Genomic DNA, 24,398 nt, shown 5'->3' with positions numbered 1-24,398 from the left:
TTAGGGCAAATGATCTGGCTGATATCACTGCCAAATCAGCAATCCCTTTGAATAACTGTTGCCTGTCAGTCCCATATTCAGACTACAGGCAAGTAATATGTATAAAACTGTACTCCCAGTGGCAAGATAATGGGAATGGACTGACTGCAAATAAACCAAACTAGATTAAGCCTGTCATCAAGTGATGGCACTCAGAGGAAGTTCTTTTTGCTCAGTTCCACATAGGACACAGTCAGTTATCTAACACACTTTTTTTTTGTTGAGAGCAGATGACCCGCCTATGTGTGAGAATTGCAAAATTATTTTACCAATTTGTCTATTTTTATAGAATTTCCTGTTTTTGTTAATGCACTGCTTTTAATAGTTTGGCTGAACCATTTACACTCAGCCAAATCTTAGATGACAGAGACAGTATGTCTGACATTTTTAACTTTTGGTAGCTTGTTAATTTATACAAGTGTTTAATTTTATAATTTTGATATATATTTACCCTTTTTGACATGGTAATCTCTTTATAGGTTACCATATTTTGATCGTTTGCTAGCAATAGGTAAGATACCATACACTGAACAAACCACCAGTTTCCCAGAGCAACTTGACACACAGAGGTGGATTGACTTCATAACCTGAATTGAAGACATCGCGGAATTCAGCAGTAACCTCGACCACATATTCAGTCATGACAAACAGAACTCTCTGACAACTATCACCATATCAAAGAACTAAATCTTGACAGCCTTGATTTCAACCCCATTGTCTAGAGCTGAGGGTGCTGATGGAATACCACAGTTCAAGTTGAGATGCCTGGGACCATATGTCATCTAGCTCCTTATTAGCATCTTCAATGCAGTGCTGATCAGCCACATCTTCCTCCCTCAATGGAATGTATATCTGGTAAGTCCACACCCAAAAATAAGAACAGCGTCATTGGAAAAGCACTTCAGACCCATCTCCAATTCCTCATGTCTCCTGAAGCTACTAGAAAGAACCCTCCTTCTAACTCTAATAACTCACATACTTCCAGATGCCCACCACAAATTTATTCTTCATTACCAAATAGGTCCACCATTACAAATCTCCTTGCCACCACCCACAGCATCCTTACAACATTTGAGAAAAAAGAACTCCCCATAACATACCACGACATCAAAGCAGCTTTTATGCTGTTGAGGTACCTGCCCTCATACAACTGCTTGAAGACCACTACTCTATAAAGCGCCTCTATAGCCAGTGGGCAGGAGCAGCAGTGCGTAGCACACGCTTCTTGATCAGACCGGGGTTCGAGCCTGTGACCACCAAATACGGAGGATGCGGAAAGGTCAGGAAATGACCACCGCATATCCCAGGAGCAATATGGCCTTAGTTGCTAATGTTCCTAAAAACCAAATAACAACAACTACTCTCTATAGGTGGGGATGCACTGCACTTCCCTCATCACTCCTTCTCAACTGTACTATCAACTCCATCATTCAAAAAATGACCTATATCAAGCAAATATCTACAGGAGTACCACAGGGGGAGTCCTCTCTGGTCTGCTCTTTACTGCCATTATCTCCCTTTTCATAAGCCAGAGACCAGATGTATTGTCTTACAAGGATGATTTAAAAATATTGACCACCATCTAAGCAAACACAGATCCCTCTAGGATCACAGAGGAAATTAACAGTGTCCTCTCGCACTAGCAGGCTACCTTAAACAATTTGGCCTTAACATTAACCCAGCGAAGTCTAAGTGCATGCTCTACTCCCTGAAGAAAGAAACAACAATCATCTCGCCCAACATCAGTGGAGTTTCCATCCCAACTGTTCCATATCATCTAGATTTGGGGGTTGTCTTTGACACAAAACTCGGATGCAACAAGCATGTTGACAAACTCATCAGTCGTGCGGCACACCTGAAATGGAGAGCGAAACAACACCTGCATTACATCTCAGACAGGGTTACAGCAACAAAATATGTGAGGACTATTATATACTCCCCACTACTCTATGCATCTGAAATCTGGGCGTCAGCAGCATCTACGATCAGAAAACCCATCTGGACAGCAGAATATTGGCTCCTCAAATGGGTAACCTAAAAGCACAGGTTACACCCCTTGTTCATACAACTGAAATGGCCCAAGCCCTGGGAATCCCCAGGCTGCCCTCTCTCATTGATGAAAAAAAACTGATAATCACAGTAAAGATGTTGACCGGTCTGATCACATCTCCTTCATTCTGGGATCTGTGTGGCTGGAAGGTTCCACCTGCCCAGCTCAGAGCCACCCCAACTATTTGCCCTCTTCATTCACGCCTCCACCTATCAGATTGTTTCCAACCATACCAGATGCTCAGATGAATCCAGGACATCAACGCCGACCTTAACAAATTTTCTGTCAACCAATGATATAGATGTAGGATACTTGGCCCAACACCCTCCATGGATCGCGAACTGTCAGCTGCATCTGACAATCACCAAACCCCCTTAACTAATACAGGGAATGGGGAACACAGTGGACGTAGCACCACCATAGCTTGACAAAGCGTTGCAACCCGGGTAATTCTCCAGTGGGACAAAGACAACTTAGTTGATTTCAATCCTTCTTAAACTCAGTCTTGTCTTATATCTCGCAAAAAAAGGATTCTTCTGCTTCTATGCTTATCTTTGATGACACTCAGATTTCTAGGCAAAATGATATACAGTGAAACTTCCCTTTAACGGACAGCCATGGGGAACGAAAATGAGTCCGTTAGAGAGAAGTGTCCGCTAACAAGAAGTCTGAGGGAGAAAAAAAAAAAAAGAAAGAAAGAAAAATCGTTAAACGTTTAATGTAAAATTAAATTAAAATATATACAGATTTTGAACAATATTTTTGTAAATAATATACAATTACATACACAAGAGATAAAGAAAAATCGTTAAACGTTTAATGTAAAATTAAATTAAATTATATACAGATTTTGCACAATATTTTTGTAAATAATATACATACAATTGTGCTATGCATATTATGACTTTATCTTAAGAAAAATACACAGTAATCACTTATTTTCTTCTGCACCTTCTTCCAGCTGATAATTTTGTTTTCAACATTTGTTTGGAGTGAAGAAACCATCAAAAGTCCTTCAGTATCTTCTTCAGCGGCGAAAAACATTTTTAAACGATTGATTTGTATGAGCGCTTCTTCCGTTTTCATCGGTGGTTCGTCGTTAATATGTTCTTCGACAGAATGACCTCCTTCCATTTCTTCATCCTCATGAGGAACTTCTTGAAAAATATCGATGATAATGTCGTGGATATCTATAGCACCATCTTCTGTAGTGAGGTTCGAGTCTATATCTTTGTAGCCAGGGTCACTTGTAGCTGAAGTATCGTACATTATCAATAGATGTTGAAGTTCTTGTTCTTCTTGGTGCTCCACATTGCTGTTCACAACTTCAATTTTTGCGTTTGAGAAGCCAGACTTTACAAAACAGTTCACGACAGTTTGTTTTCTAATTGCATTTACTGAAGAGGAAATCCATTGAATCGCATCTAGGATGCAGAGTTAATTTACGAAGTCACTCGCACATGTTACATCGTTCATATTTGCAATGAGATGTCTTAAAACACATTTTCTGTAGTGAAGTTTAAAATTTTTTATTATCCCTTGATCCAAGGGCTGACACTCTGGAGATGTGTTTGGTGGCAGAAAAACGATTTGAATGTTGGACAATTCAATGTGCGGGTGAGATGCAGCATTATCCATGAAAAGAATAATTTTTCTGTTTTGACGAATCATGTTTTGGTTAAAGTGACTTATCCATTCGCTCATGATATCTCGTGTCATCCACGCTTTTTTATTAGACTTCAGTCAACATTCAAAAGATTCAACTTTATGCCCTTGAAACAACGAGGATTTTGTGGTTTTCCTATAACAAGAGGTTGTTCAAAGTCTCCCAGCATATTTGTACACAATAGTACAGTCAAGCGTTCCTTAGAAATTTTTCCGCCCTGGCCCTTTTCGTTTTTTAGACTCATTGTTTTTTCAGGAAGAGCTTTAAAAAACAACCCTGTTTCGTCACAGTTGTAAATATCCTTAGCTTCAAAATCACGACATGAATCTTCCAATTTGATGGTCCACTCTGTTACAATCCCAGTATCAACAGATCCGCCACTTACGGTTTTCCAAGAAATTTTATGCCGAGTTTTGAACTTGTCTAGCCATCCCACAGAAGCTTCGAACTCATTTACTCCCATAGATTTCTCAACCTCCAAAGCCTTTTCCCTAATAATAGGCCCATTAATGGGAATTTTTTTAGCACATGCGCGACAAAACCACTCGTACGTAGCATTGTCAATTTGAAGTCCAACAGTTTTTGGGAATGATTTTTGAACCTGATCATTTACGTGTTGCCAAAATTGTTTGAGCAGTTCATTTTTTTTTCTTTACGATGTCGCTTACCTGCGTCTTCCCGATTTTGAATTTTGCAGCGAGATTGCAAACACTATTTTTTTGCCGATCATACGCATTAATGAGTTCGACTTTATCTTTTAAAGTTAAATGTTTACGAGAAGACATTGTGCACTTCACACGACACTGAACAAAACTGAAACTGAAAAGACGAAAGGCCGACCAAATCCCCCCCGCTGCACACACCGAATTCATCAGAAGTTTTACACGTGCCTTAAAATTCTTGAAAAAGGGTTTAGAACCGCGACGTAAACCTTGATAAAATTCAGAGAATCGGAAATAGAAAATAAACACACGATTGAGGCAATACGTGGAAGAAAAGTTCCTAGAAAAAGGGACGTGAGCTCACCCGCTGTCCGTTACGGGGAGATCAAATTAAGTGCTAATCTAAACGAAACAGTGCAGATTGCCTGTCCCTCGTCCGTTACAGAGAATGTCCGCTAGACAGAAGCTGCAAACACGTTAAAACCAATAGAGGTGAGTTGGGGAATTTGAAAATGTCCGTTGTAGAGAGGTGTCCGTTAGGAGAAGTTTCACTGTATCTCTTTTGCAGATTACCCTGACTACTAATCTCTCTTGGCACAAGCACATTACAAATATTGCTTCCTCTGCATCTATTGACATTACTTTTCTTCTTGGCATTACTTTTCTTCCAAACAGCTGTTCACTCTGTACAAATTGAAAATCCACCCTACTGTGGAATATTGTTCCCGCATCTGGGGCGGTGCCCCTAAAACCTCTCTCAGGCTTCTAGATTCCATTCGGAAGAGGGCATTTGGGTTAATTAATGACTCCTCTCTAACAGAGACTCTCCACTTGCTGTCTCATAGACATACCATTTCTGCTGCATGCCTTTTCTACTTCCATGGGCACTGTTGTTCTGAATTGGCTTCTATAATTCCCGCTCTCTCTTTCAAAACAGTCCCAACACATGCCGCCACCAGCCAACATCCATTTACTGTCCAACTTCAAACTCACAGAACCAACTTTTCATCTTCCTCATTTATTCATTCAACTGCCGTTTTCTGGAACAACCTTCCTTCATATGTATTTCCTGAAAATTACAGTCTACAGAAGTTCAAGTCTAATGTCAACAAATATCTTCTTTCATCTTCTCAACCTCAACCCAAGCACGGTGCTAAGTACTATAGGTTCTAATACCTCTCGCGTTTGGGGTTTTCATAAAAAAAATAATAAAAAATAAAATAACCATCGCAACCGTTTAGATAGAAGTGAAACTGCCCCGGTTGGAGACCCCTGTGAATTACTTAGTGAGCATAACGGGAAACAAGCCTGAAAGTGCTCTTGCTGCTCTCTCCCATGAACTGTGAGGCAACAGTCACTACTGTAAATTGTATATGTATTTGTCATTTTGTTTTATCCCTGTATCATTTAACGTCATCTCGTTTTTGTTCTTGAATGTCTTATGGTATTTAATGTTTTGTAACACCTCTTATCTGTAAACCTCTGGCCTTTTGGCTGTGAAGGGAAAGTTCCAATACTTATTCTTGTAACCAGTTACAATCAAATGTTGCAATAAAGATTTTTTCTCTCTCTCTCTCTCTCACAAATATATTTATTGATGTTTTTATTTTGACTTGGTATATTGGGGCCAATGCACCATTAAACACTGAACCAACCAGCCAAATTTACTCTGTACATTTTTATTTGGTAACTGTAATATCAGTATTAACAGAAACAGTCACATTAGTAATAACAGAAAAATTCATATCAGGATTAACATTCACATTAAATGGTGTTGCATTAATATGCTGCTCTTCAAGTCTGGATTAATTTTTAATTAAAAATTTATCAGTATGTAAAGTTTTGACATCATATAGAATGAAAACTAGTAATGAAAATAAAGTGGAATATTCAAACTGTGCACTGCAAGTGATTTTGTACTTTGTGATAGTATAAAGGTTTCACCACTTGTTGCTCATTTGAGGAGATCTGCATTCAAATCCTCTTTGTGACTGGAGAAATTTTTAAAGACCTTGTTCATTCAAAGCTGTAGTTAACTGAACTCATACAAGGGAAGAAGGTTTTTTGCCCAGTTGAGTGATTCTGAATTTTTCAGCACATATAACAATCAAATTGGCCCATGAATACACTGTACACACAACACATATCAAAACCATATGAACAGGAGTATCTTAAGATCTGGTATGCTATGGCACACAATATGGTCAGAATAGTTGATGTGCCAAAATTTTGCATGAACAAGAAGAGATTCTCAAGTGGCATATTCAAGAGGAGTTGATCTGGTGGGGTTGAGTATCCAATTTCTTTATTATTGCTAAGCTTTATATGTATAAGCAGGGGAGAATGCACTATTATTTAATAGATCTATTATATCCTTTATTAGATTTTATTAGACCCTTCTAGCTTCAATTTATCCTGTGGTGAGAATTTTCACTTAAACAGAAATAAACTTTAAAAAAAATTGCAAAACATGAAAATATGCACAAGTATTTCATAAATTTATTTATTTCATATATAAATTTTTAATTAAAAGTTTTTCCGATATGTGTTAAGACTAATGTCTGTGATCCAGCATAGTTAAAAGTATTACCTATAAGTTTATTATAGTGTGACAATACATCCTGCTTTTTCCATGATTGTCTTTCTGTCCCACTTTTCATGTATTGCAAATTTTCTTAACAAAATATGCATAGTTCAAATTAATGATGTATAATTTTGTTAATTTAATATGGTGGTTAACATAGCCAAGCAGTTCTTCAAGGTGGTTAACTTAGCCTGCAATTCTTCAATGGGTTAAGTACTGTAGACCCTGTAATTTCACCCACCCCCACCTCATATCCAGCCTGTTTACTTCTTGGTGCCATCAGCTGGTACATTCTTGCAACACAGCTTCAGCATTTATTTGATTGTTTATATATTTTTCCTTTCAAAATTATAAACTGCTTGTTACTTAGTTCTGATATTCTTATTTTATGTAGCTGTGTACTTATTTCTAGATTTAATAGACATGAAATTGAAGTGAAAAGGATAGCTGAAGAATTAGGATTTAAACATATATCTTTATCTTCTGAAGTAATGCCCATGGTAAGAATGGTTCCTCGTGGTTTTACAGGTAAATATACAGTTAAGATAAAAGTAATTTAGAAAAGGAAGTTGGTCATTATATTTATCTTTAAAATTAATGTTAAAATATTCTTAATTTAACGCTTGAAACACACAGATATAAACAGTAGATCTAAGCTTATTCTGTGTACTTTTTTTTTTTTTTTAATGAAAATCCCAAGCATGAGAAGTATTAGAACCTATAGTACTTAGTACTGTGCATGGGTTGAGAGTTCACAAGGTGAAAGAAGATACCTGTTGACATTAGACATGAATTTCTGTAGATCATAATTTTCAGGAAATATGCATGGAGGGAGGTTGTTTGAGAAAAAAGGAAATTCAAGGAATAAATGTGGAAGAAGAAAAGTTGGTTCTTAAGTTTGAAGTTGGACAGTAAAAGGATGCCAACTGGAGTGGTCCGAGGTTTTCCCTCTTCGGACCACTTTCGGTAGGTACTAACCACGGCTGACTGTGTGCATCCCACCAGCCATGCCATTTCGGATATGCTCTGACCCAGTCGTCTGGCCATTACAATTTGGCCTTTGTCAAACTCGCTTAAGTCCTCTGCTTTTCCCATCTGAAGAACAAGAGTAACACTGATTAACGGAGCTCAGTATCAGGTGTTTTTTTATACCATGTCCCGACCTGTGCACGTGGCGTAGTTGACCTGCAGTTGCTTCGATTTGCATAACGACTTGCTGGTAATAATGTTTTAGTTCATCGGTGTGTATCATCAGTAGATCGACACTGATGGAATCCATACTGGTAATCATTGATCAGGTGGAAAGTTTCTAGATAGTTTAGGAGTTGGCAGGCAGTTAATAGATTTCTCCATTACTTTAGAAAGAGTAGAAGTCAGTGCAGTGGGATGATAATTGGATGGAATGGATTGGTCACTCTTTTTAGGAACATATGAGCAAACAAATTTCCAAGCAGAAAGCAAAGCAAAGCAGAGGTAGAATAAGAAAGTATAAAAAGGCAAACAGGAGTAAGCTTAGGAGCACAGGTTTTGAGAACAATTGGAGAAATATAATCAGAATTGGTGCTTTCTTGGCATCAAGGTTCAAAATTCTTCTGACATTCTTTTGACTGAAGGCAACAGGAGGCATTGAATGATGTGTACTGGACATTGTATGAAGTTTTTTACCAAGATCATCAATGCACAAATTAGAGGAAAAGCATGTGAGCAGATCAGCTTTATCTTTAGCTGAGGTGGTAATAGAACCATCCAGTTTTGACAGAGATTGGAATCAATGCACAAATCATCAATGCACAAATTAGAGGAAAAGTGTGTGAGCAGATCAGCTTTATCTTTAGCTGAGGTGGTAATAGAACCATCTAGTTTTGACAGAGATTGGAATAGAAATGGGCAGAAGTTGTGGCCAATAGCTTTGTCAAGAGACCAGAATGCTAAACTATCATTTGAACAATAAATGCCTCCGTAGCCAGGTGGGCAGGAGCAGCAGTGCGTAGCATACGCTTCTTGATTAGACCGGGGTTCGAGCCCGTGCCCACCAAATACGGAGGATGCGGAAAGGTCAGGGAATGACCACCGCATATCCCCGGAGCAATATGGCCTTAGTTGCTAATTCTCCTAAAAACCAAAACAACAACAATAAGCAAGTTTTCTACTCTTAGCCTATTCAAAATCTAGTTTGGACTGATTAATAATAGCTTTACAAATATTTTATGCTTTGGTCTAAGCAGAAAATGGACTTAGAGATTTGTATAGAAGCCAATTAAGATATACAACATTTTTATCTTGAACAGTGTTAGCACATTTATTGGAAAACCAAGGTTTAGAGAGAGGACAAGATTTTAAGGTTGAGTGTGGAATGAAGGATTTCATCCCTACAAGAATAATTTTATTGACAAACATTGACATCAGACAATTCAAACCTTAGTTGTGACATCAGAAGATTCAAATCTTCTGATGTCAACCAAGGAAAAGAAATCTTGCCGATCATCCCATTTTGCATTTTTATAATGCCAAACAACATGAGGTTGAGAGGGGCCACGAGAGAACGGCTTCATTGGGGAAGAAACCATCACCAAGTTGTGATTTGAGGTGTCTAGAGGACCACTTACCTTGACTATGTACTGAGAAGGATTGTTTGTGAAAAAAAGATCAAGAGTGTTGGTGGTGTGGTTAGGTTATTTTATGGTATTCTGGTAGGTTAATGAACAATCTGTGTGAGGTCATTAGTAATTGCAAAAGCCTCAGCATCTTGACCAGCTGAGTCTGTGTGACTGGAAAACAGAAGCCAGCTGGAGTTGTGAACATGAAAATCTCCAAGGAAAATTACTTCACTGTTAGGAAAGTTGGACTGGAGAAAGTCAAGTTTCAAAAAGAGGAAGTCAGATTTTCAAGTGATTAGTGGAGTTGGAAGAACGATAGAGGCAATGATGAATTTGATATAATGGGATAGAGAGATTTTAAGTCAGAGGGTTTTAGACAGAGAAAGAGGAGATTCTAAATTACCGACTCTTTGACAGGGAATATTGAGCAGGCACATGCACAAGTACTACCTTTGAAGTTAAAGGAATTGTACAGTGAATAATTAGGACAACTGAGATGAGCAGTGGTTGAATCAACTGATAATTTGAATTCTGTCAGAAAAAGTATATGGGCTTTAGCAGACTGTATGTGGAAATGGACATCATTGAGATTAGCAGTGAGACCATGTATATTTTTGAAATGAAAGAGGAAGTGTTTGGGAGGTTTAGATCTTTTTGCAGATAAGTTTGTTCTATTAGTTTGACAATTCATGAACCAGTATCCAGTAATAAGAAAAGGTAGGGAGGATATGTTGTGTGAAGTAATGAAGTTTTTGTATATGGCGTACACATGGCAAGAGATACCCAGCTCTTTGACATAATGTAGCCTCGACAATGCCCCCGCATGCACACTACTCAGATTCCCTCCAGTCACTATCTGGCAGAGTAGAAGTAGTAAGATTATACACTATCAGATCCAGAAGCCTCCTGCAGAGTTACCGATAGGTTCAATCTGGTGAACTATTTAACGGCCGGCCAGTGAACCCTGTTTTAGAGATGTACCCTTGAAAAATAAATAAATAAATAAATTTTTCTGTTTATACTCCGGGACGACCAAACAGTCAGAGGTGTAACCTCTGCCAAACAGTCAGAAATGTAAAGAAGATTGGATCTTGCCATGATGTCCATCATAACCTCAAAAGACATCAATCATACTGCACGATTGAAGAGATGGGGGGTTGCATGGATGCCATCATTTCAAGCCTCCAGTAAGCAAAGTGGTGGTATTGCACTGGTTGATGAGAGTCATTTACACCTAGTATTGCCTGATAACACAGAGGGGTGACATTCCTCCCTGTTGTGTGATCACCACACCTTGACCCCTGCTTACATTGGTTCACACCTGGTGATTTGGTTGTCACAGAATGACTGGGCTTCACCGAAATTTAGTTGTTGACTTGAGTGTCATCTGAATATTAGTTCCATGAGCATTTTAGACTCCTAAGTAGCAAGCCCAGCTTGGTGTACCTGAGAGAATGTCTGTGACAGCCTCAAGTACCATAAACTAACCTCAATACAGACAAAGAACAAATAAAACAGTGTACCAAGTCTTTACAGCACACAGTTGACAATAAACAAAAATCAGGCATTGCTGCAAATAGCAAAAACTTCAATCAGTATGCCAGTATCAAACAATTGTTAATTTCATGTGCTTAAGAATGGCTTAAGAATGGCTGTATATGTGCATTGCAATATGTCGCTTTTATGCCCGTACATGGCAGTGAACACATTTAAGTTTCATTCTTTGGTAATACAATTTGGAGCTGTTTTTTTGAAAAGTGTAGTTTTTTAGTTACCTTTTAAAAAAAAAATCACATTTTTAATTCCTCCTTTCCAAAGATGCCTGATTTCCAAGCTCTGTAACCCACATTATGATTTCTCCTCATAAGAATGTCCACTTCATTATTCTTACCAAAAATCACTTTTCTTTGGATCTATTCAAGTAGCTAAATGTCTTTCTTTAGATGTAGCCTCCAGACATGAACATTTATATAATGAAACTAATCATACCAATCGGTCTACCACACCACTGTAGGAGGGAAGAAAGCAGTCAGGGTGCCCTACAGCTGATTTTGTATGGTTGTTAGAATTAGTTGGAGGCCTTTTGGCAATCTAGTGGAGGATAGGGGCCGAGAATTTATAGGTTTGGCACTGTATAACCTCCTTCTTCCTAGATGCAAAAGTATAATTAAAAGGACATGTATGGCTACCTACACATACTCTGCATCATACTTTACTGCTGGTCTGTAGCTTCCTCATGTAGCCTACGACCCAGATAAATTTGGCAATGAGATGCATCAGTATGTTTCTAGTTGTTTTGCTCTATCAGTTTTGTGTTGTACTAATATGAGGATAATTTCCAAAAATACTACCTGTTTCTTTGGAGAACCTAATTTTTTCCAAGGAGCTAGGGTGCTGATGATAAAATGGAGAGTGAATTCTTTATATTTTTCATTGAATTTAGCAGCATCTCTTATCTATTGTTATTTTTACTTCCTTTATTCATATGAGATAAATGAATAATTATTTATGAGATAAATGAATAATTATTTGCATTGAATATTTAATTGTAAAGTAATGAAATAAAAATATTGGCTGACGTAATTCTCTATGGCTTCAAGGAAGACAAAAAGAATTATGGCAGCCAATATTTTTATTTACAAGATTTGCAATAACAAAAATAAAAATATTTTTATTTTATGGCAGCCATTGTCATTTATCTACAAGATTCACTATCTTGTAGATAAATAAATAAAATATAATTATATGAATTTCATGTATCAAGCTATAGATTCATTTGAAATTTGATATTACTGTTTAATTTAATATTCTGAAATTTTTTAAAATTTGCATAACTTACATTAATTTATTTATCTTAATTTTTCTGTATTTTGAATTTCATTGTGGTCATAATGGTTATGATTATGCTCTTAAATATATCATTTCGCTTTGTTTGGAATTTTTTTTTAAAGACAGTCTTTCCCTTCCATAAACTTAAAAGTTACCTTTGAAGTTTATAAGGATTATAGATGGTGTTTAATTTTGAATAAGGGTTTATTAATATTCCTGTTTATAGAATTATTCAGAACCACCAATTTTTGGTGGCCAAGTGATGGATTTGCTAACTACTTCACATAATGTTCTACCAAAGTTCAAATATTAATATGTAATCAACATTGTCAGTGTAATGACAGTACTGACTGTATTAACACTTATACAATTTAATATTGTCATATGTTGTTCTGTGTATATGTTTATGTGTTGCCACCATACATATAATGAAAAAACAGTAAATCTAAGATCTGTTAAATTCTAGAGTATAATTTTTATAATAGATAAAAAAATTTGTATAAATGCTCAAGTACAATTGTGCTTCACTGTACAACTGCTTTATGTCAGTATTACTTTTAATAAAAGCTACTCTTTTATAAATAATACACTTTTTTATTTTTTTATTTTCCATGAATAACAGATATTTTTATAGGATTGCTTTATAATATTTGCTGTTTTTTTTTTATTGTTTGAAAGACTACATAATTTCAATTTTATTTTTTTTCTAAGCTTGTGCTGATGCATATCTTACACCATGCATTAAAAAATATCTAAGAAGTTTTTCTTCTGGCTTTAAGGATCACTTAAAGGTAAGTTTGCTTAGTGTAATTCTGTGAGGCTCTTTTAAACTTAAATAAATATACATATAAAATGTATTTTAATGCATTTTTTTTTTTTTTTTTGCAGGAAGTGAATGTTTTATTTATGCAGTCTGATGGAGGTCTCACCCCAATGCATAAGTAAGTTTTATTCAGCCTTTGGATGCTTGTTAACTTTCTATTGTGTCATCAAAACATTTATTTCTGTTGCTTTTAGTTTACTAATGTTTTATTATGTACTATAAAATTTAAAGTTTTTGACAGTATATTTTTTATCTATTAGTTCCTACTATTAAAAAAAGAGTTCAATAACTCTTTATTTAAAAATTTATTATGACGGCATGATAATCTAAATATGGCTTGCTTTTATAACTTCTACTGCTGCCATTTTTTGTACTTCTGCACAACAGTGAGTTCTTAAATTTCAATTTGGAAACAAAACTTTCCATATTTGCTATATTAAATTTTGGTATAGATGTTTTGTGTTAGCCCATCAGTTGATGCTAAGGAAATAACAGTTATCCTCATCATTAAAAGAATCTTTCCTGTTGTACTTAGTATTATCTGATCACAGATTTAATATCTGATCACAGCAAACCTTAACTATCCTTTAGAAACACTATGTGGAATGAGCTGCTGACAGCAGTAAAGTTTGTTTGCATCTCTTAACAGTTTACAGAATCAGGTTCAATCAAGTTCAAAATTTTAGTGGCTTTTTTTTTTTTTTTTTGCTTTTAGTGTGCTCATAAAGGTCATTTAATCTTTCAGAGAAATGCTTCACATTTTTGAATTAAAGCCAGACCACCATACTCTGATAATGTGATCAGATATTTTCCAATAAGAGTATGCTTTGTCTCCTTTTAAAAAAGAGAATCTCCCTTTTTCTTCAGAATGAAATCTGATGGTTCTGAAGATTCCTAATTGGAATTTAAAAAAAAAAAAATTTAGTGTATCACTGTCTCATTCTTGTGGGTCAGACCCTGTATGTTCATTTTTTATAGCCAATATTTACCTGATTGACTGGCCTTGAATGTCAAGCAGGCGATCAAAGCAAATTTCAGTGTCTTCTCTCCAATCAATAGATTACAGAGAGTATTCAAGTTCTCATTTACATAGTTTTTGATTTCTACTCTTCAATGTAAAGAAATAGGCTTACTAAAAAAATGGAAAGGCACCTTTCTTCTTGTATATAAAACTAACCTTCATAACACACTAACCTCTTATTGCTTGGTCACTGGTGGCACTTCTCCTGCCTCCACATGACAGGGCTGGAAACATTGGCAGAAAAGTTAATCTGTTAAGGGACAAAAGGAGCAAATATGGATTACAATTCATTTACACTTTTAGAGCTGACAAGCTCACACCAAAGAGACAGATGTTGACTGTGACACATCTTAACCCAAGAGATTTAAAGCAAATTCCTCAGCAACAGATTTTCCCACATTTCTCATTTTGCACTTACTTGCAGATCAACCTCTAAATAAATTAACTCCCTTCCTTATCTAGAAACATCTGGAAAGTATTGCAGGATCTCATAAGATGGTTAAGAGACTGCAACTGGGAGACATACTAGTTGAAACTATAAACTGCAGACATTTAGTGAAACTATAAACTGAAGGCATTCAGAGAAACTCCTACAATTTTACAAATTGTGCTGGAATTACATTGATTTTTTTTTTTTTTTGTATGGGTTCTTAAAGGATAAATTATTTAGTAATAATTGCTGCTTTAGCTTCAGCAGTCAATAGTTAGAGAATATGAAAATATTTATGAGAAATTGTACCTTTTTGTGTGTTGATCTGTGCCCAAAGACTGCAATGTTGTCAAATACGGAGGATGCGGAAAGGTCAGGGATGACCACCGCATATCCCGGAGCAATATGGCCTTAGTTGCTAATGCTCCTAAAAAAAACTGCAATTTTGTAAAGACCAAAATAGAGGTGATATTGAACAGATATAAATTTTTTTTTCATTTTTAAGTTTGTGTATGCCCTTTATATTGTGCTAGCATTACTAATTAAAATATATATTTAAAATAATCTTATTTACAGCCAAACATGTTTTCATACTTATGGACCTCCCTGTATATATAAACATTTTTTCAAGTCCAGGAGAACATTTTAATTTTTTAGGATGTGATCTCACTGCAGGTATTGACAATTAATTTTTTAAGATTCCTGACATTTCATATTTTCACAGCACATACTTTAGTTTTGAGATGGCTTAAAATGTAAAATAACAAAATTGGAAAACTCACCTCATATGTACATCCCTGCTAATAATTTGTCTAATCTTTCCTTAAATTTAGGCCCTTATGGGTAGTGCAGTTGGCATGATCACCATCCTCCCTACACTGGACGGAAAAGACCTCAGTTTGAATCCCGTCAATGATGTGATAAATATTTATGAGTCTTTTATAAGGCAAGGGTAGCATGCATTGTTCTTCCAGGAACTTGGGTTAGTCATCTTTGACCACATAACACATGCAATATACAGACATATTATATAAGGGGCAGTATGACCTAAGTTGTTGATGAACCTAAAATCCTACAACAACATCCTTAAATTTATTCAAACTATCCACTTCCCTAAAACCAAATGGAGGTTTGTTCCAGTAATCACTTACTTTGTCTGAAAGCAAATTTTTTACATCTATTCTACAGCATTCCATTTTAAATTTAATGTGTCATCCAAGAAACAGTAAATATATTATCATCATTTAGTTTACTCAGTCCATTTCAAAGTTTCAACACTTTAATCAGTTTTCCTCACAAGTGCCTGGTTTCCAGGTGCTGCAGTTTGCAGGACTTCTTTCTTTCTTGGTAAGAGTATCCTTTTGTACCTATGCCTAATCCTGTTACCTTTCTCTGTACCTGTTCCAACAGATACACGTCCTTCCTAAAATGAGACTTCTAGACCTGTATGCAGTACTCAAGATATGGTTTGGCCATTGCCGTATACAATGGGATAATTCCTTCCCTGCTGGCAAAATTCCTGTATATCGTTGACATTTGCAATGAGCTGTCCTAGCCTCCTACTGCACTGCTCAGAGAACTTCATGTCAGGTTGTACAGTTATACTAGGTCTTTTTCATTTTCCATTACCTTGAGTGTGTAGTAGCACCCAATTGGTATGTTGTTCTGGGATTACTGCTACCTGTATGGAGTACCTTGCATTTATCAGTGTTAAACCTCAATTGTCACTTCTCAGTCCATATGGCTAATTTTTCTATCCCTTTTTGCAGTGTCATGCCCTGATCCTTGGCATTACCCCCCTCAAGCTTTGTATCATCAGCAAACATAGACATTAAAACTTAATATGCCTTCATCATTATCATTAATAAATATTGAAAACAATAAGATGCCCAGTACTGAAACTTGAGGTACTTCACTAATAACATTAGTCCAAGAAGAGCAGTACTAATCAATAACCACCACTCTTTCTTTTTTCTACCACTCAACCATCTATCATGACCAATTTTCCATTCTATCTTCTAAGAGGTAGTCTAGAGAAATTTATGCTGAGCCTGATTTTGGATAGAACACAGTTTTTAAAAATATGAACATGATTATTATCAATGTATGCCTTTGTGTCTCTGTTTTTTGCCATTTTTTTAATGTGTGCTGAAGAAGTGGAATAAAAATTACATAATTCTTGCAGCATTTAGCAAGATGAGAAAAATTCTAATGAAAAACAAGTGTTTAAAAAATAAAAATACAGAATTAAGAGAGGTAAAATTATAAACATTAAAATTAAACCTGATAAAATCAAATGAAAATCGATAAAGTAATTTATAAAAGTAACGAAACAGACAGACATAGTCTGCCGGCCGGGCTAGCCAGGTGGGTAAAGTGCTTGCCTGGCAACCCAAAGGTCGTGGGTTCAAATCCCGCCTCCAGCTTGGATCAGAGTAGTGCAGAAACCTTGGGAGGTGCATTATGGCCACAGAAGCCAATGTGCCAACAACTAACAAAGAAAGAAAAAAAAAAAAAAAAAAAAAAAAAAAAAGACAGTCTAGTTTAGGGAAAAAGCCTCAAGCTACTTTAAAACAGAGTAATTTTCAAAGCATGATGCTTCTTTACCAACTCAAAAATGAGTACAGTAACACTCATAGAGAGCTTAACTAAACATAGTTCATCATGTGCATGAGAACAACCAACTGGGACAAAACCATGTTCAAGAGAAAATAAAGTGGGAGAGAGAAGGTATGATTCAATCAGGAAATATAAATTTATATTTCATGCTGGGTTAAATGCTTATTTGCTAATTTTAGCCTGCTTATTTATCTTTTTAGCTATTTAAACTGAAAAATTACTTTTATTCAGCCTAGATATTATGCATGAGCTTGATGATAGAGCCCTTCAGTTGTAGATACACTCATTATTTTTAAAAAAATTAGTAGCAGAATTTCCAAAAAAAATTTTTTTTATATAATAACACACAAAAAAAATTTTTTTTTGTTACTACAAAAGGTGTAATAAATTGCAAATTGTGATATGTAGGGTTAAATAATAATAGTGCACTTGTATGATTTATCTAATGTAGATTTAACAAAATTATTGAGTTGAATAATATTGGAGTATTTCTTTATTAATTTAGTTCACTATGATTTTTTTTTTTTTTTTTAACAAAAATTGTAGATTTTGTGGTTCAAGAGCCATTCTCTCAGGCCCAGCAGGTGGTGTTGTAGGTTATGCTGTTACCACTTATGACAGAGATCCTATAATTGGATTTGATATGGGAGGTAGGTTCTTGCAATTAATATTATATTTCTCCCTCAAAAAGTTACTTTTAAATTTAACAAACTCTTCCTTCATGTACTGTGCTAAAAAATTTGGATACCATCATAATTCTGATTTTGATGAAAATTATCATAATCCAAATCTATTATATTCAGTGGGTATACTGATCACTATACTAACACAAATTAATCCTTCTGGACTGTGTCAGCCCTACATTCACTATTTCTTCCATGCTATCCTATTTCATCTTAGGCCTTTAGCACTAGCCTGGTAAGCCTTCTTTCTTCTAATGTTTGCTTGAAACCATCAATTTATCTTCCTCTTGGTCTAACTGTGAGCCTTTTACCATTCATTTTTGCTTCAAATATCTCTTTAGCCAATCTTCCTTCTTCTATCATTTGTATATATTCATATCATCTTAAGTTTCCTTTACTTACCTTTGTTTGGAAAATTTTTTATCCCAAGATGTTTTTATATTTCCTCATTTGTAATACGGTTTTGCTGATGCTGAGATTTGTTACTTCCATTTATTTTCTTAAACTCTCATTTTATTTATTTATATCTTACTTAGCTCAGTTTCTCCAAAGGTTAAAATAAGCTAAAAACAGTCTTATAAACAGCTAATTTTGTCTTTTGCTTCAAATGAATTTGTTTAACTGGCTCCTACACTTCCTGTTTTAATTATTCTGTTGTTTATTTTGATGTCTGTTCCTCCATCTTCATTAAAGACTGTTTCTAGATACAGAAAATTACTAAATTGTTCTTCCTGAAATCTGAATTCTCTTCCTGAAATTTTCCTTGTCTTCTCCTAACTTTCATACCTTTTGTTTTTGTGTAACCAAGTTTCATTCCAGATTGTCTTCAATCTTTATTTAACTTTTTTCAGAGATTCTCGAAGATCTTAAAAGTAATATTTAATAGCAAAATATCATCTGCTTATAATAGTAATCCAATTTTTACATCTCTAATACTAATTTTGTTAGTTAGTTACATTCTTTTATTAAATAGCCTATGTCAATTATAAAGCAAAATGGCAATAATTATATTTATTCAGACCCTGTTGTTTAATTTTTGAAAGTTAATTGCATTAACTTTATGAAATACGCATGTCAATAATGCTTAGGTTCGGAGTTGAAATTAAAGCTCAGTGAAGTTTAGAACAAAGTGAAAATATTATTTTTTATATTAGTCACTAATGCTTGCCACCCTCTCTTTACCTGTAACAAACTCAAAAGGATCATTTGTGGAATTATTATATACCACTAGAGACAGCTTTGAATATGTGCTGCAGCCAGTGCACGCAATGAGACCTTGATCCACAGGAGAATTTCCTGTAGCAGTTCTTCCCCCATCCCCAATTTCACCATTATGGATCAAGGTCTCATTGTTTTCTTGAGTCTTGCTATCTACCTTTGGTAGATCTCATGGTGATTGTGGTTATAACTAAAAACATACAAACTACATTTACTAAACATTACATTATACATATTGATTAGTTCTAGCATTTTTAGTAAATCCCCATTATTTTAGACAAACAGTAATAGCTCTTACTACATTAGTAATATAAGATCCCTCTAGCAGACCCTTTACTATCCATACTACTTTTATGGTGGAAATTACTCTAAGTTGATTCTAGAGTCATTGGAATAAAGATAGGAACAGTAAGAAGATTCTAGAAAGTAAATCAGTTTAAAAATTTAAGTAAAACTTTTGTTGATTTAGATTGTTAATATAGTTTGTTGTCTCATTAACTTGACTGAACATGACTTGGGAGAAGTACACATAGTAAATTACAGGACTTCTATCTGTATCAATGAATCACTTATCAAGATTATGACTGTGTGAAGGGAATAATTAGATTTATTTTTAAAAAAAAAAATTATTTTCACGATTAGGAACTTCAACAGATGTTAGTCGCTATGATGGGCAGTATGAGCATGTGTTTGAAACAACTACTGCTGGTGTAACAATCCAAGCACCTCAGGTATTACTGTTTTATTATTTTTTATATGTATTATTTTAAGATATTAAAAATAAAGACTCTTTGCTTTCTAAAGAACATATATGGCTTTAGAAATTTTGTTGAAGTTACTAATACATAGCAATGTAAATTATAAAAGTGTACTTAAAATTGGTCCTTGAAACACCTTGCTCATATTGACATTGACATCTTGTGTGCACAATAGGATATGCTAAATTCCAATGCCATAGGATAGCTATGCATAACTATCCTATGGTATTTACATTGACTGCTAAGCATAACTGAAAATTGTTGCCTTCAGTAGTGTGGTGTTTGGCTAGGTTGAAAGGTAAGGTCACATCAGATCAAGTTTGGCTAAATATGGATATGATAGGATAAGCCAGGACAAGACATATGAACTTCTGGAAAGCAATCCACTGTTTTCATTTCTAGTCTCTGGGTTCTGTTTCCTCCACTATGCCAGCTCTGACAGTTGTTGTGCACATTTGCGTGGTTATATATCTTCATTACTTTAACAAGTTTTTATAGTTTTTAGGTTCATGTAATCTTCAGTTTAGCAATACGAGAAATCATGAATGTGTTAGTAGTTAAAAAATAGAGATGGCTGTTTATTGTTAACTTTCATGGGAAACATTTTATTACACATCATTACTTGATTAGTTATACTGCTTAGTTCTTTTCTATTGTATGTGGTTTCTTTATGTTATAACACAATCAGTATTTTATATTTATCATAATTGTTATTTCAATACAGCTCATCACACATGCATAATTCATTTAGCCTACCTTCTTTTTTTAGTGGTTAAAATATTTTTCTAATGAAAATGGACATAATTAGAATTAACCTATAGAAAAAAAAATAAGTAACAATTACCTGAAATTAATTCTGTTGAAGGTCTAGATGCATGGTTAAACAGGACTGGAAAGGCATAGAGAGGGCTTCCTATGGGATGTCCTTAAAAACCATTGAACACTTATTCACAAATTCAAACAAAAATGCTTCTATTTTCTTAGAGCTTTTTCTTTCCGGTCTGATCTTATTACAGATTATAAATACCCTCTAACCAGAGATTCCTTTTTATATTTTAAAGTAAGTGTGTATGCAGGTTCATATGTACACATGTTTCATAATATTTTGCTATATTTCAGTTGGATATCACTACTGTAGCTGCTGGTGGAGGCTCCATGCTTTTCTTTCGGTCAGGTCTTTTTGTTGTTGGTCCTGAATCTGCTGGAGCACACCCTGGGCCTGTGTGCTATCGTAAAGGTAAATACTGATATATATATATATATATATATATATATATATATACACTGAGTGATCACTGAATTATGACCACCCTTATGAAAAGTGAATGCAACTTGTTGACCACGTGAGGTATAAGAGTGCACAGTTAGTCAGCCTACGTAGCATAGATAAGATGTCAGTGGTTCAGTAGGTAGTAAAATTCTGAGTGTGATGGGTAAAAGGAAGGATTTATTGGACTTTCATAAAGGACAGATTGTGGGAGCTCGACGAGCTGGTGCCTTGATTTCCCAAATGGCTAAAATGGTTGGATGTTCGAGAGCCACCATAGTTAGTATACCAGGACTGGCATCAAAATGGTGAAACAACGACCTGATGGCAAAACTGCAAAGGTCAGCAAAAGGCTGAAGTTAGAGGTGAGTGCTGGGCCCGATGACTCATACAGGTGAACAGGCACAGCACTATTCAAGAGTTGACTATCCAATACAACATGGACCAATCCGGAACAATATCTGCCATGACCATGCATCACATGTATGGGCTATACCAGCATATGACACCTACGGCATCCTCTCCTAACCAAGGTTCATCAGCGTAAAAGACTCGCCTGGTGCAAAGAGCATGCAAGTTGGACGTTAGAAGACTGGAAGAAGGTGTGCTGGTCGGATGAGTCATGTTATTTACTCCACACCGTGGATGGTCATGTATGGAATTGGCATCAACAACATGAGGCTCTTGATCCATCATGCGTGGTATCAAAAGTGCAGGCTGGTGGAGGCAGTTGTTTGGTGTGGGAAATGTTTCACTGGCAGGAACTTGAACCCCTGGTGCATGTGGAACAGCGTATCACTGGTCTCCACTATCATCAACTGCTTGCTGACTGTGCACAACCCACTATGTTACACTTTTTCCTGAATAGCAATGGTATCTTCCAAGATGACAATGCACCAAGCCATCGGGCACTTGTGCAGGAATGGTTTGAGGAACACAGTTCTGTCTTCCAGCATATCGATTGGCCTCCAAGCTCCTCCAGTATGAATCCCATAGAACACTTGTGGGAAATTATGGAAAGGCATATCAGGTATCTGGATACACTAATCACCTCCATACTTGCATTGCTGGCCGCATTACGCACAGCTTGGTTGGCCATACCTCCCAAATGCTTCTGACATCTTGTTGAATCAATGCCACGTCGGATAGCTGCTGTACTAAGGGCAAAAGGAGGACCTATGAAGTATTAGGTAGGCAGTCATAATTCAGTGATCACTCAGTGTATGTTAAGCAGAATAATTTTAAAATATGATGGCATTTAGGCCTCAGTGATTTGTTTGTGCTCTATAAAAGTTATTTATGTATGGTCTTGGTAAATTTAATAATATTATATTCCAATTTGTTAGATTGCTTGAAGTAAATTTATTTTGTGATATTAATTATTTTTAATGTATATTGTAATTTGAGCAGTAATTCATTATTTAATAAAATTGCTAAGAGCTGATTAAATAATAAATTATGTTTATATGAATTGTCCATGGTTTATATCAGGGGTGTATTCAGGGGTGGGCAGAGAGGGCATATGCCCACCTAACCAAAATTTTGAAATTAAAGAAAAGAACACAGGAGGCATTCTAAAAAAAAACACTCAAAAGCCTGGTTGCCATGGTCCCCCTCTCTTACGATGATACCTGGACCTGGCTGCCATGCCCCCCCCTATGATGATACCTGGATACACCACTGGTTTATATAATAGCTGCATAACCATAATGCCTCATTCCGAGCTCTTTTTCATAAAGGAACTATAAGAAACATTATTGTAATAATTTGCATGCTTCAGCAAAGCAATAGCTGCAATGATTGAAGTCAAGAGAATATGTACCTCATCCAGGTCGCAATCATTATGTATATGTTTTCAGTGGTGATTACTGCTGTTCAATATAATTATCATTAAGAGAGTGTAGAGTCATCTGGCTTAGGCCAACTCAATTTTGTTTTTGCTTCTGTTCATTCCCATTGTGATATGAGTGTGAATACTGGTAAAATACATTTTCCAAAAATAAGGAAGACTGGAACAAATCAGTTAATTGCTTTTATGAAGAGCTTATGGTTAAATAACAGAATCTGTTTGGCCATTGCATGTGCATTTATGATAACTCCAGTGGTGAGTGTTTTTGAGCTCAACTAAGTGGGTTCATTTTCATTATCTTTTAATTTTAATTTTGGTTATTACTTGTGGAATGAAAAAGTTATTACTTTGTTTATTCTAATCAAGAAGCTGTATATATTTTTTATTTTAATTGGGTAAGTAATTCAAGCAATTTCAGTAGCAGAAATAGGCACCACTTTTTGTAGTATCAGTCAGTACTTAAGTATAATTCTTTATTTTTCTTTCATATATTTCTGTTAGTGAATATTTAATATTATAAGTTATAAATTTGCTGCAATATATGCACTATTAATTGTTAAAATAGTAACTACAAATAATGTAAATTATTGTCACATTACAAATTGCACAGTATTGATGTAGTTTTAATTTAATTATTTAGTCAATATTATGCTTCAGACTAGAGCAGCGAAGCATATAGCTCAGAATAGTGACGATACCTTGGTTTGGGTGGAAGAAAAATTTCCAAAAGTAGTGCTGTGAATCTTCTTATGCTTTTACAGGCAACCCCTGTATAACATAGTACTTCTACAACATGGTTTTGCTCTAACACAATTGATAAATTGCAGCAATCCTCACACAACACAGTACTTATATAACACAGTTTCCCTCTAACATGGTTTTAGAATTGTGGGAAATGTCACATAACACGGTATTTTTGAGCTTTTGTACTGGGAAAAACCCTGCTATTATATTAGATGTAATTTTCAACGTTTCCATTCCTTTTTGTGAACCCCTGCTGTTAACTTGCTAGTCGTTATTGCTTTCATGGTATTTTTCTAAAGCACATTTCTGGAGGTCACTACCATAAAACAATAAAAACAATTTGCACTTTCTGGTTTATTGGGCTTTTTGGTTAGTGCAATCAATTATAAATGGGTAGTAAACTCGATCTTATTGTATTTGTGATAATACCGGCTGGAATTCTGTGGGTTTTTTCGTTATTATGGTGAAATGTGTTTCCCCTTCCATGAAATATTCAATCATATAAAAAACATAAATACATTTTCAGAAACTCATTACTCCATATCTCACTTGTGTGTAT

At 35.4% G+C, this 24,398-nt stretch overlaps 1 protein-coding gene across 2 annotated transcripts in view; it reads left to right on the top strand.

Annotated features, from left to right (window-relative positions):
- The window catches only part of LOC150082857 (5-oxoprolinase), a 234,998-nt gene that overhangs the window by 19,237 nt on the left and 191,363 nt on the right, over positions 1 to 24,398 (top strand). For both annotated transcript variants that reach the window (XM_090376873.1, XM_090376872.1), the window contains exons 5-10: positions 7,414 to 7,529; positions 13,139 to 13,218; positions 13,316 to 13,368; positions 17,867 to 17,970; positions 19,864 to 19,952; positions 21,099 to 21,216. In XM_090376873.1, coding sequence (XP_090232999.1) covers positions 7,414 to 7,529; positions 13,139 to 13,218; positions 13,316 to 13,368; positions 17,867 to 17,970; positions 19,864 to 19,952; positions 21,099 to 21,216 — 560 coding nt within the window. The remainder of the gene's footprint in view (positions 1 to 7,413; positions 7,530 to 13,138; positions 13,219 to 13,315; positions 13,369 to 17,866; positions 17,971 to 19,863; positions 19,953 to 21,098; positions 21,217 to 24,398) is intronic.

Source organism: Mastigoproctus giganteus, chromosome 7 (assembly GCF_048544385.1).
Source record: "Mastigoproctus giganteus isolate SK-2022 chromosome 7, ASM4854438v1, whole genome shotgun sequence".
In the NCBI taxonomy this organism is placed as follows: Eukaryota; Metazoa; Arthropoda; class Arachnida; order Uropygi; family Thelyphonidae; genus Mastigoproctus; species Mastigoproctus giganteus.
The sequence above is the reverse complement of the archived record's forward strand: the minus strand, read 5'-3'. Positions and strand labels throughout refer to the sequence as shown.